This window comes from Cavia porcellus, unplaced genomic scaffold, assembly GCF_034190915.1.
Source record: "Cavia porcellus strain 051 isolate PalLab524CR breed Dunkin Hartley unplaced genomic scaffold, mCavPor4.1 scaffold_23, whole genome shotgun sequence".
NCBI lineage: Eukaryota > Metazoa > Chordata > Mammalia > Rodentia > Caviidae > Cavia > Cavia porcellus.
The window spans coordinates 38,494,762-38,509,561 of NW_026947506.1; the positions used below are offsets into that span (position 1 = coordinate 38,494,762).

Consider the following 14,800-nt stretch of genomic DNA (forward strand, 5'->3'; position numbering starts at 1 on the left):
AGTGTTGATTCTCAGCCTCATTTAGACTTAGTGAATCAGACTCTCTACTTGGCCATTCAAGCAGGAGTGATAGAGGCAACATTCACCAAAAATACTTGGTAAAAGTGTGTTCACTAGGTTAACCTACTGAAAGATTTATTTCTCCTGTTATAAAAGTGATTTGCTTCTGAGGGGAACCTATGTGTCCTTGATATAAGTACAGCAATTCAGTCATGGTAGCTATCCTATTTTTCTTCATATTTTCACTTACTGGTTTTGGGTTTTGTTTTTCTCGATTGTAAGTACATGTGTGTGCGTACACTCTGTGTGCACTATGTGTACATGTTTTTAGTACTGAGGATTTAAACCAGGATCTTCATACACTGAGCTACCTTTGTAGTTATTTTTATTTGTTATTGTGAGATGGACATCTCTGAGTTACTAAGTTGTCCACATTGGCCTTGATCTTCCACTGTCAGCCTCTCAGAATTCTGGGATTACAGACATGTACCACCATACCTAAGTTCCATGACTATTTGTGATTAAAACTGTTATTCCTATGATTATTGCAAAATTATTAACTTAAATTTTCATCATTTTATGCATGTATGTACAAATACCCAATGTAAGGCTATTCTTCAATTCTTCTCTATCACTTACTTTAAATATTCTTATTTTTATCAATGTGACCTTATATATTTCCAATTTTGTCATTATCATTATTGTGTTGTTCATATTTTTTCTGGCTTTTCTCTTGGAATCTCTTTTTAAGTGGCCCATGAGGTACTTTTTGCTTTTTCAAATTTTCAGTTTAAAACAGAGTTTATTTTTTTGAGAATTTTAAGTTCATACAAAAATTAAGGAGAAAGTATGGAAATTTTCCATATACTCTTGAAAGTTCATACAGATTCACTCCTCCTATACCGTCTTCTACCACAGTGGTACATGAGTCATGATACATGGACCTACATTGTGTTATTATCATCACCAAGGTCCTTTGTTTTTATTAACAAACCATCATTTTCTGAGTAATGGCTTATTATCATGTGAGGATACTATAAGTTTCTCCAGAAACCCTGTAACCAGCCATTTAGCAAAGGGCTCCTGGTTCCTTTGTGTGAGAAAAGGCAGTTAGGAAGTAAATCTCAGATCTAGCATGATGATGGCTACTGGAATTTTGTTTTGTTTCTATATTTTCTAAGTAGACAAAGTAAGGAAAATTAAATTGTTGTCTATAAATACATTTGTGTCAATCCATGTGCACTGATAGTCATGACATGCCTCTGTCTCTCTCTCTGTCTCTCTCTGTCTCTCTGTCTCTCTCTCTGTCTCTGTCTCTCTCTGTCTCTGTCTCTCTGTCTCTCTCCTCTCTCTCTCTCTCTCTCTCTCTCTCTCTCTCTCTCTCTCTCTCTCTCTCTCTCTCTCCTTCCCACTGCTGGCTCCCCTTCTCTCCTCTGTCCTTCTCTCAATCTTTCAAATAAAAAAGTTGATAGCCTATTTCCTCAGGGTAAGTACACTAGTTCAATCATGGTCAACTGCCAGCAATAAATGGTTCAACAAGTACTCAGTGTAAACCTTAAATATTTAACAATGTATTCTAGAGCACAGATGTGCTGACCTCAGTCCAATACGTTGCAGATATGTATGTGTACATCTGCTTCTATCCATCTGTCTATTGATCTTTGTCCTACTCTGGTCTCATGCAATTTTCCACTATGAAAGTAATAATTTTTGTGCTATTCAACATGATCACCACTAGAAACATGCAGCTGCGGTACCTTAGAAAATGGTTAGTGCCACCATAGAGCTGAAGGTTAAATGAAACTTAAATTCATTGAAAATTAAATTGAAATAGAAACATGTGATTCAGGATCCATAGCAGATAGCAGAGATTAAACTTTGAATTTACAGTTCAATTTCAGTTCAGTAATTTTCAGTTTCAATGAGTCTGTGTTAACTGTGAGATACCATCTGATTTGTTGAATTTTCACACAAGGAATCACAAACTCCATGGTGTGTAAATTGTAGTTCTGTGTATCATTCTATCATACAATATTTCGAGCTTTAAGTTAAATGACGGAGGTAGTCAATGTTCATTTCAGAATTTCAGCTGTGGAAAGGGATGATTCCATGCTGCTCAGATTATTGTCTAGTTGTGGTGATCATTGTCAGGACAAAATCAAGAGGGAGAGCAATGTTGATAAGGGTGTTAGGTGGGAATAAAGTAGATTAAAGAGAGGGTATAAGTACTAAGAATGATGATATTTGGGCCATGATTGAATAAATGCTACCAGATTCTATCTGCTGAATACTGTTTTCATATACTTCTATTGATTTTCTTTCTGCTACTGTTTTGAGTCATTTAGTAGACTATGGTTAGTCACTATTCCAGCTTTTTCCTTTCTCTGTAGTTTCTATACATTCTGAGATTATCCATTGTGAAGACTGGTGCCCAGGTACTCCATTATTTGATGCCAGATTCTCAAGCAATGTTGCATGCGCAAGTCTCATATCTCAAGTGCTTAGAAACTAATTTGTTAGTTATGCAGTGGAGTTTGAAATTCTTCACTTAAAACAATTAGTGCATGTTAATAATAAATAGTGAAGTGGTTTAAGAAGATGATATTTAACATAGCCTAATCAATTTCAATTCCATACTCTTTTCTCCCCCAATTTTACCCCTTTCCTACCCCAGAAGTTTGCCTTCTGGTTTCCATTTGTGTCTCCTTTATTTTAATTATTATTTCTTAATCTATTTTTAGGCTTCTCATTACAAGAAATCACATGATATTTAGGTTTCTGAGACTGGCTCATTTTACTAAATCTAACGGTTTCTAGATTCATCCATTTCCATGTCAATGACATGATATTATTCTTCTTTATGGGTAATATTCAATTTTGCATATATATCACATTTTCATTATGCATTTGCTTGTTATTAGGATTCGTAGTTTGAATAAGATCCCAGATACTACTGATATATGGACTTCAATTTGAGTAGCAAGAGTTTCTCTTTGGCCTACTATTTTTCTCTTACCTTGCCTCAAACATATTTAGGTGGAAGATCTTTTAATTTTTCATACGATAAAGTCACAGTGTGACAAATTCTTTTAACAATGTTTTAAATATATGTTAGCCTGAATAATCTACTTTTTCCTGAGTGACTAGGACGTCATAAATATGACTTATTCTGAAGTATTTGCATGATTATCTAAGAGGCATATTGAAATATTAGATGTTCGGGAGTGATGCTAGCTCTTGAAATCAACTAGCTATGATAGTGATGAGAATGTCACAATGGGGAGAGATTAGGTATAGAGTTTGGGACAAAGTGTATCAAAATTCTTTCTTTCTCTGAAAAATGGACAAGAGTGTGAAATCCAGTCCAAGAATGACTGTGAATTACTTTTCTATGCTTCTTCCTGGGGCTTGGGGACTTTCTGAGGATTTATCATTTAAACTGTGATGTTATATAGTAATGTGCTTTACCTGAAAGGTGTTTCCTCTCCTCTTAGCTATGTCTGATCTGGAGATTGCAGCCCAATCAATTATCTTTATTTTTGCTGGCTATGAAGCCACTAGCAATGCTCTTTCCTTCATTATTTATGAACTGGCCACTAACCCTGATGTGCAGAAGAAACTGCAGCAGGAGATTGATGCCGCTCTGCCCAATAAGGTGAGTGGATGGTAGCTAGGAAGACGTGACTCCTTAGCAACAATGTCTCCTTATCACTTTTTAGGAGAACTTTCACAAAACTTGTAGGCATTGATTGCTTTCACCAACAACTTATGATAGAACCAAAGACAGAACCAAAGGTAGAATTATAGGTGGTGAGTACTACTTGCTTTTAAAAAAAGCTATTTTTAATGCAGTGTTGATCACGGTATATCATTACCACAATAATATCAGGTAAAACCTTCCACTGAATTTCCACTCTATGTAATGATGAACATGTATTACAAAGTCTTTTTAGATAAGTGGCCCTGTTGATGTCACTGGATGTGCTATGGCCTGGCCATCAGCTGAAGGAGGAGGGCCTTGGATTGGCTGGGTAGGTTGATTCATTTTTGCCCATATCTCCTTACATTCTAGTCTTAGAGCTAGAATTGAGAAAGCTAAGAATTTACCATCATCTCTGGTTCTTCTCAAAATGTGCAACACAGCCTCTCCTATGGCACACTGACTGATAGTAACATAGTGCCCATTTCAATTTCAGATCTCTACCCAAGTTGGAGAGCTGTGGTTTATGGTGCCACAAATAACCAAATAAACTGTGATTTATTTGGCCTCTGGGGCTGGTCTGGCAAGGAGGTGGACACAAAAGGCCTTTTTAAGAGCTCACAATAGAACCCTAAATCAACAATCAGGAGGCTGTTCTAGCAAAGAGGATAGGGAGAGGTGTGGTTCCCTATCCTCCTTAGAACTTTCACTAGGATTGAAATTGTGTGTTCTGGTATAAAACAACAGAAACCTTCTTTTGTCATAATGAGATGGGACTAGTTTCTTCCAAATTATTTATATCACATTAAATTAATGTAGTATTTCATATATATATATATATATATATATATATATATATATATTTCAAATCAGGGGTCATCAAGTGAAGAACATTGGGGCTTGAAGTTTAGCTCAGTGGCATAAGCGCCTGCCTTGGAAGCAGGCAGTCATGAGTTCGATCCCCAGTACTGATAAAAAAGAAAAAGACAAAAAAAAAGTGAAGAACATTATGTGGAATAGCAGATTTGCTTTTTTCCGATGTTATATTTTCTAAGCAATGACATGTGAGTTGTCTTTTGAAAAGTAACAGTGACTTTAGCACACTTTATCAAAGAATAATGGCTGTTCATATGAGAAAGATAAAACAGACCATGATAAAGCTAAGGATTTCAGATCCTGCATAGGCGATTGTCCCAAAAATCTCCAATATTTGTACTCCACACAATGAGCAGGATAAAAGGCACGATAGCCACTAAAATCATTTATAAATCATAAGGTCCTTTACCAGTGTCAGTTACATTCTAGATCTCCTAAAATTTCAATAGTACTAGTAAGCCTGAGTTCAACCTAAATGCTAAATCTCAATTTGTCAAATATTATTCTGCACAGGCACTTCCCACCTTTGATGTCCTGGTAGAGATGGAATACTTGGATATGGTAGTCAATGAAGTTCTCAGGTTATACCCAGTTGGTAACAGACTTGAAAGAGTCTGTAAAAAAGATGTTCAAGTCAATGGAGTGCTCATTCCCAAAGGGACAACAGTGATGGTACCAACTTATGCTCTTCACCTGGACCCAGAGAATTGGCCAGAGCCTAAAGAGTTTCGCCCTGAAAGGTACAAGGGCCTGGGAAAGGGAAACTACTCTGAACCAGGCTGGTCTAAACATTTGATGATGTCTTCTATCGTAAGTGACACACATGTGATTGTATCTTTGTTTGTCTGTATTTTTGTTTCTAGAAGTTTTTTATAGTTACACAGTGATACCAGCTATTAAAATATATAGTTTAGTTCATAGAAAAGAAAAATATTCCCGTCAACAGTGCCAGTGATTTAAGCTAAATCTTTTTAATAAGAGATGTTTTGATGGACATATATCTATGCAAGTATATGTAAATTTTGATGACAAGAATTACAATATGTTTTCCTTATATTATGTACTGCTTTTTACTTCTTGAAAACTATAAACTATCCACTGTTTTTCTAAGTGATCAGGCACATTATTCATAATTTACTTAACCACTCTTCTATTTTGTGTATAAGATTCTTTTCCTCAGGATTTCTATACTGTTCCCTAGAGCTCTCTGACTTTATCACAATCTATAGGATTGGCTCCCATTTCCTATAGTGTGATGGTAAAGTGCAGGATGAGGGCCTGAGAATCCCCTTTCTTGATGACTCAACATATACTCTGAGGACAGAGGAGAGCATATGTTCTCATTGTCTTGAGTCTGATCATCATCCTAGGCAAGCTCCGTCATACTCTCCATAGCTGGTTAGTCTTCTAAAGTCAAGTCATCAGTTCTGTACAGTTCTGAGACAATCTTCCTTGGAAGAATCTTGAACAGGTTCTTTGGGAAATCCTGAACAAAGTGATTATCATGTGTCAGAGATTGAGCCAGGCAGTTAGAGATCTAAATGTTGAAAAGCATTTACTGTGGAGAATATTTCACATCCATTAAAGTATACCTCATGTCAATGAACACTATTAATATGTGTCCATGGGCACGTCACTTACCCAAACAACCATCCAGCCATTTCAGTTGTCTCATCCAAATACCACCACCACCTTCCCTGGACTCCCATTCTGTTTGTAGCACACCACTTGTAAATATTTCACAATGTTCTTCCAAGTATAAGAACCATCTTAAAAATACATAATTTGGTGCCCTTGTCACTTTTCATAAATCTATAATTTTTCACTAAAATAAACAAATTATCATGAATTAAATTTGACTAAAATACCATCCTATATGAATAAATGTAAATAAAATACACCTGTGCTACAGGTGATAGATAAGGAATTCAGTGTTGATAACCCAATAGAAAAGGATCCTGTATCTTTGAAAATGATCTGACTTAACCCTTTCTAATGGGAGAAGAGAAAGGGGGGCGGTGAATAAGTTGAATGTACTGAAGTTTAAGGAGGTAAAGAAGACTACAGTGAACAATAGCTGCAATAATAAAGGAAGAAAAAAAGAGTAGAGAAGAACAAAGAAGGGAAAGGAAAATGAAAGCAATTTCAGCAGTGACAGAGGTTTCCTTCTTATTCCTCAGTGAATATTTGACCGATTTAAGTACAGCTGCCTCAGGAGCCCATTTCACTTTTCCCAATCTAATTCCTTAAGGCTGGTAACATATCAAAACCAGGATGAAATTCTAGTGTATAAAGCTACATTTTTCTGTCAGACAGCATTTCCCTCCTCTCATCTCAGTAAGACTTTAAGTTTCTAAATAGTAGAGGAAGTGCAAAGGACATTGATTCTACCATTCACATAGCCAATTATAGAAGGATTTGTGAGAAGCCCACAAGAGTCCTGTGGTTTTTATTATTTCATTCACTTGTTTTGATGCACTGTAAAATTATTTTTCTTAGTCTATATTTGCAATACAAAATGGTTATATTTCTGTGGGGAGTTAATTTATATACATAAAATTCTTAAACCTTTTTTTTCTTCCATTCTTCTCCTCTCCCACCCTTGTACATCCATCTCTTGATCCCCTTCCTATTTGTGAAAGATCTATCTCCCTACCTTTTATTATCAATCTTTTTTGCTCTTTATTGATACTTTGAGTTTCTCCTAAAAGAAAAACCATGTGATATTTAAGCTTGAGTCTGACTTTTTTCACATAACATTAACCTACAAATGACTATTTTCTCACCAGATTTAGTAAGAAGAACAAGGATCTCATTAACCCTTACGTATACTTGCCCTTTGGGAATGGACCCAGGAACTGCATTGGTATGAGGTTTGCTCTCATGAACATGAAACTTGCAGTCATCAGACTCCTGCAGAACTTTTCCTTCCAACCCTGTGAGGAAACACAGGTCAGTGCGCTTTTTGTACAAATGGTGTTTATTGAGGGATATTTTAAAAATTATAGGATTTATACAAATAAAGAATATTCATATTCATCTTTTAATAATTTGTGGGAGAAAGGATCTATTTGAACCCAAGTATGGACTTCCATCTATAAAGCTGTGTCTGTATAAAGGAAAAGTATGAAGACCATATAAAGTCCATGTAGATTAATATGATATGATTATGTAAGGGCTTTTTAAAATTGAGCTGTTTTAAATTTAGTTTCAAGCTACCCAGATGTGGGGAAATGTACGCAATCATGAACTGCAGTGGTCATGGAGTCATGATTGTTGCGTAATGCTCTCCTCTACCACAACTTGTAGAAGCTCCCTTGTGACTGTTTCTCAGACACTGGCCATGCATTATAATTACTAACTCATATTGCCTGTGTCATCTCATATTCTAAAACAATTCATAGAAAGTGTGGCTTTAATAAATCTTCATCGGGGTGCTAATTCGTCTAGCAATGTTGAGATTCATTGGTCTTCTGCTAGTTATGAAGATCTCCCATGATTCAGCGTCAGCCTGATTATTGAACGTCTCATTTTAGGAGGTGTGCTCTAGATGAACTGCTTATCTTTTGCATTCTCATAATAAGTACACAAATTGTAACCCCTCTCTCTTCTTTTGTTCAGTCATAAACCTCTTCCTGTTGTCACTCTTGTAGTTTATTTCAATCATAAATCCCTCTAGGACCATTTACTCCTTTGCTCTGGTGTTTGCTATTGCTGACTTCCATAAACCTCTAAGTTAATATTTTGCCATTAGATCATCCAACTTGGCTCTTTATCTTCCCTCTCTATTGAAGAATATTCCTCTGCCATATAGATCAGTTATTCATGCCTTTAACAAACTACCAGTCATATGTATAGGTAATTTGCCATTGCAAATATTCAGTACATGCCTAAGGAAAAATTTGCAGGATTTTTGAGAACACTTATATATAAATTTTATGCTATTTTAAATTTTAAAATCTTGACAAGTGATGTTTGTACATGTGCATTGTTTTGTAAGATAGAAAAAATAAGTGAAACTGATGGTTTCTATTTGAAAAGTTTAAGTAGAAAGGTGGATGATTTGGAAGAAATTTGAAATGCCTTTCCCGAAGAAATTAAAGAAAAATAATCATTGATAAACATGAAACAATTCTTGATAATATTAAGTTCCAAGACTCATGTATTTAATATGCTACTCTTCCCTGTCAGTAGGTTTTACAGGAAGGGTATAGATGTGGTTATGTTCTCAGGTGTGGCTTTCCAGAAGCTGTGTACCTCTTCTGTGTGTGCAGAGATGGTTTCATCCTTGATGGAAAGCAGGCCTTGGGCATACTTCAGATATGAAATTCTCCCTGGAAAGCTCAAGTCACTTGCAAGCCCATTTCTAATGGAGAATTTGGCCATTAAAACCTCTACTAAGATAATAAAAATCATTCTCCCCTAACACTGAAGGAGTGATTTAGTGAGAATGGGGACATAGGACTAGTCAAAATTCTTAGAACTCACAAGCTCCCTATTTGTCTTCAATTGGAAGCCAAGTGGAGATATAAAGAATTAAAAGCTTGCCAAAGGCATTTTTCATCATTAATCTGAATGAGTTTGATTGGGAGGACTGAGGTTCAGGAGTCAAGGGTTCATAAATGAAATATATAGTACTGTTTCTATTTAGGGTGAACTTGCAAGTTTTAACAAACACGATATTAACTTTTTATGACATTTTATTAGTAGTTTGCTTAGATCTATACACTGGCTTAAAATTTTTAAACACTCATTTAATTTAAAATTTAAATAAAGAATGAAAATACAGTGAAAACTTGACTTACAAACTGAATGTTCATGAGAACTGGTTGCAACTCAAGTTGATTGCAAATCAAGACTATTTTTCTCATAAGAAATAATAGAAATGCTCACAATAATGAATTCTGAGCATTGCAAAGCACTCCTTATCTAACCTTTCCATAATAAAAAATGTTTTATAATGTACATAGTTTACCAGATACATCAATAATTTTCCTAGTGTAGTCACCAAAATGTTATAAAATTTGCCTAATTTACTAGAACTAATAATTGCATACTGTATTCCCATTCAAATTTACATCTTTGGCTTGCATAAAGGGAGTATGAAATGTTAGGTGGCTGCTGTCTGGTGGTCAAGTCCCCTTCCATGAAAACATCAGGAATGTGGTTTTCTGATGTCCTTTTTCTCCTTAGGAGAGTCTGTAACCCTCTAAGATCTGTTTCTGGCACACTATGTGTTGAACTTTTAACAATTAAAACTTGTATAAGGTTGATCTATTTCTGTATTTTTTTAAATTTTTTTTCTTTTGCGTGATATGACATTGTCATTAAACAAGTGAACATAACAATTGGCTTTTTCTCTGTGTGGGTGTGTCTTCTCTACAAATGTTTGTAGTTCTGTCCATTTAGTGAGGATTGCTTTCATTTCCCAAGAACTTTGCTGTAACAATTGTTGATAGTCCCCCTCTTCTTCAAAATGTTTGCTCAGCCATAATTTGCTGAAGCTCCTCTGTAGAGATTTGCTCTGAGTTTTCCTCCATCAGTTCTCTAGTCTACTTTGAAGTCTAAGAATTAGGTTATAGTGACAATGCTATCAATCACAGGGTCAACTGAAGTCTCAGGCTGCTGCAAACAGTCTTCAATGTCTCTCTTAATTTATAATTTCTAATATGCATATCTCAGTGTCCTTAGATAGACATTGGCCCAGGTGTACCCAGTTAACCTCACATAGGAAAGGATTTTGTAATGTTCCTTCCAGAACTCATTAAGGGTTAACACTGTATCTGGGACCATCTAGAAGCACTTCAAGAACAGTTTCTTGGTATACAGATTCCTAAAGTTACCTATTAGCTGTTCATCCATAGGCTGAAATAGAGGAGTTTTATTAGATAGCAGAAACTCAACTGAGAACATGGAGATTCTTTAGACAATTCTTATTAGAAATCTCATGAGTGAGCAGGAGCATTGTCCATGATGAGGAAGGTCTTGAGTGGTAAACCTTTGTCCTCTAGACAGTTCTTAAGTAGAACTGCAAGCCTCTCTGATCCACTCAAGAAAAGTACTCCTGTTACCAGGTTTTGGCCTTACATCACCACATGACCTCTAGCCTATTCTTCATGACTTTGTGTTTTCTTAACACTTTAGAGGCCTCAGAGTGATAAACCAAGAGGCACTGTGTCTTGAGGTCACCACTCACATTGATGCATAGCAACAATATTAGCCTGTCTTTCATAGCCTTGAGGCATGGCATTTTCTTGTCTTCCTGGATAATCTACGTTCTCCTGCACATTTTCCCCAGAAAATGTTAGTTTCATCACAGTTGAAAACTTGATGAGAGCAAAAGCCACTTCTCTGTCATTATTTTGAAGTGATCCATGTAATTTTCAGCAGCCTTTTTATTGGCACTGGCTGCTTCACTATTCCTAGTGTTACTATGAACCCCCATTGTTACTTTAAAATTAAGAAACCAATCCTTACCAACATGAAATATTTTACGATTGACAATCATTGATGGATTTTCCTTTACAAGATCTGCATTTATTCCCCTAGCTTTTTCACTAATTGTAGACTCAGATAAGCTATAGCCTGCCATCTGCCTTTCATTTATCTACACTACTAATAGACTTTCTACCTCGTTTAACATTGTTGATAGTGATTTTTCTAATTTGAGTAATGACTTTAGTAACCCTGGCTTCCTTTTGCAAATCTTTTCTCTGTAATATTGTTGACATAGTTGTTTCCAATTTGCTGTACATATCTGTGAGGTCAATCATGGACACCACTCTTACATGTCTCCACAATTTTATTCTTTTTATTGTGATTGCTTTCTTTAACTTCCCTTTGTTAGATTTTTTTCTAGTCTATTTTGAGGCCATTTTGATAGCAGTAATTGCTATGATTATATAAAACACTAATAAAAATCAGGTTTACAAACAAAAGCATCTGGGCTAACGCCAATATTTAAGTTTTCTTACATACACTTTTCTGACAGCACAAGTCTTGTATACAACCACACAAGTGGCTGGCATTTGAGTCATATCTCCAGACTTTGTTAATAAGTTAAACCTGAAATCCTGGTCATAAACCAAAGTGTTTGTATGTGAGACTAATTGTAACTTGAGGGTCCATTGTCTAGTGAACAAGTCTAATATTTTATTTCAAGTCTGATACAGAATAAACGCATGGCAATTTTTGCTAAATTAATGTTGGAATGAATTTTTTCATTATCTAATCTTGATTCATCTTAGAAAATAAATGTAAGTAATTCAAAATACATGATATGGTTTTCATATATTTGTAAAAATTATTGTTTTTAATATGCTTTTTCTTCTTTGTTGGTAATTTGTTATCTGTTAATGTTCTTGTTCAATTGTTGCAGATCCCCATGAAATTAAGCACTCATGTCCTTCTTCAATCAGAAAGACCCATTGTTCTCAATGTTATATCAAGAGATATGACTATAAGTGGAGCCTGATCTTCCCTCAGGATTTCTATGTTCAAGGAGTCTGTGTCCAAAAGACCTAAGACTTAATTTGCCTTTAAATAAAATTTATATGAATATAGACTTAGTCTACTGTTCTTGGGGAGTGATTACATGTTTATTATAATCCTGAAGCTTACTTATTATGTTGAGTGTTACTTGTGATATAATGTAAAGACAATGACAGAATCAGTGAGAGAAATGTAAAACATGTACTGATTACTGTGGTAATGTCTCCATCCACTCCAAGGAGCTCCATCAGTGAGGTCTGGTAAGAGTAAATATTTTTCAATAATTTCATGAATAATTTTTAATAAAATGGGTACTATTGAGATGACAGAAATAATCAAATTTATTTAAATGTTTTCTTAGTAATAGTCTACAAGAAGTGTTATGAGAATATGAATAAATAAGTTTTGTTCACAAGTATGTCATGTCCAAGAAAATTTCACACCATGACCAAATGGGAATCACCTTGAGAATGCAGGGATAGTTCTACATATGCAAATCAATAGACATAATAGATAACAGAATCAAAGACAAAAATCATATGATTGTTTCATTAGATGCAGAAAAAGCTTTTGATAAAGTCTAATATACATTCATGGTAAAAACTCTACAGAAAATAGGAATAGATAGTCTTTATCTCAATCTGATAAAAGCCACCTATGATAAACCAACAGCCAACATCATACTAAAGAGGCTAAACTGAAAAGTTGCATTCTAAAATTAGGAGCAAGACAAGGATGTTCACTGTCACCACTCCTATTCAGTATTGTTCTGGAAGCATTAACCAGAGCAATTTGACAAGGCAGAGAAATAAAAGGAATAAGGATAATAAAGGAAGAATTTAAAATATTATTATTTGCTGATGCCATGATAATCTACATAGAAGACCCAAAAATTACACCAAAAGACGCCTACTTTTAATAGCTAAATTCTGTAGTTTAGCTGGATACAAAGTCAATACTTAAAAATCAATAGCCTTCTTGTCCATGAATTAGAAACTCACTGAGAGGCCAGCTAGGTAATTAACAACTTTCAAGAATATCATAAGAAATGAAACACCTATGAGACAATGTAACATAAGAAATAAAGTATTTCTACAATGAAGACTATCATACTCTGAAAAAGGAGATTGAAGAAGAGATCAGAAAATTGAAAGATACTTTTTTATATTGGGTAGCAAGAATCAATGTGATGAAAATAATAATAGTTCCAAAATTGTTCCAAAATTTCAAAGATTTCAATGTGAATCAAAATTGCAAAAGTATGTATCACAGAATTAGAGAAAAAAACCTTAAAATTCATTGGGAAAACAAGAAGAGACCTAGAATAGCAAAGGTAATTCCAGACAACAAAAGCAAATATCAGACAACAAAAGGAGATATCACAATCCCTTATTTGAAATTATACTAGAAATCTACTGTGATAAAATCCACATTAATGGGAATAAAACAGGCCTGAGGATCAATAGAACAGATTAGAAGATGTAGAAATTACAACAAACACACTCAATCACCTTTAGTTTGACAAAGGGGACAAACAAATTCACTGGAAGAAAGATAGCCTCTTTAACAAATGGTGCCAGAAAAACTAACTCTCCATATACTGAAGACTAAAGTAGATCTATTTCTTTCACTTGCACGAAACTAAAGTCAAAGTGAATTAAAAATGTGAATATTTAAACAGAAACACTTAACCTACTGGAAGAGAAAGTAGATAGGAGTCTTGAAGACATAGGGGTGCACAGAGAGAGTGCATGAACAACATACAAAGTACCAAGGAAGTACTAAAAAAAATCAACAACTGGGATCACATCTTATTAAAAAAATTTTGCATAGCAAAAGAAATCACCAAGAGAGTGAAAATCCACAGAGTGGAAAAAATTTTAGCCAACTATCCCTCAGACAAAGGACTTCTTTCTAGTACTATAAAGAACTGAAAAGGAAATAGATTACTCCAAATTCAAAGATCCAGTCCAATAAAGGACATCTCAAGTGAATATACACTCCCCAGATAGTGAAATACAAATGCCAAAACATATAGGCAAAAATGTTCAACATCATTGGTCATTTGAGAAATGCAAATTAAATCACCACAGATTCCATCTCACTCCAGAATTAATGACTATCATTAATAAATCAACCATTAACAGGGATGTGGGAAAAAGAAACACTACTCCACTTTTGTTAGGAGCGTAGACTGGTACAATTGGTACAAAAATTCCTCAGAAAACAGGACTAGGGGTGCCATTCAACCCACCTATTCCTCTTCTGGGAAATTTCCCAGAAAATATGAAAGAATCATGCCACAGTGATATATGTGCACCCATGTGCATAGCAGCACAATTTGTAATAGCAACATCTTGGAAACAACCCAATGCCCATCAATGGAAAAATAGGTAAAAGATATGTTATAATTTTATATAATAGAGTACTAATCAGCTATAAAGCATGATAAATTTGATGCTTTTATAACTAAATGGATGTAATATAGACCATTGTCCCAAGTGAAATAAATGAAACTTGCTTGTGAAAACATCATATTTTCTCCCTGGTGTAAGAAACTGAAAAAGTAAATATGATCCAAAATGTATAACAGATATTGTGAAAGGGAAAGAAACTGTTCAAAAAGAAGAACTACTTTGTTGGGTGAAAGGACAAAAGAAGGAAATGAAAAAAATAAAAATAAAAATAAAAAATACACACATACAAAGAGTAGCTAAGATCATTGCTAACTGT

General features: G+C 34.8%; 1 protein-coding gene across 1 annotated transcript in view; it reads left to right on the forward strand.

Moving 5' to 3' along the window:
- LOC100734998 (cytochrome P450 3A9-like) overlaps positions 1 to 12,140 on the forward strand; it is a 40,143-nt gene extending 28,003 nt beyond the window's left edge. Inside the window, exons 10-13 of the mRNA XM_063234184.1 lie at positions 3,495 to 3,655; positions 5,090 to 5,316; positions 7,366 to 7,528; positions 11,955 to 12,140. Of these exons, the coding sequence (XP_063090254.1) occupies positions 3,495 to 3,655; positions 5,090 to 5,316; positions 7,366 to 7,528; positions 11,955 to 12,050 (647 nt within the window). The 3' untranslated portion in view covers positions 12,051 to 12,140. The remainder of the gene's footprint in view (positions 1 to 3,494; positions 3,656 to 5,089; positions 5,317 to 7,365; positions 7,529 to 11,954) is intronic.
- The last annotated feature ends 2,660 nt before the right edge of the window (positions 12,141 to 14,800 follow it).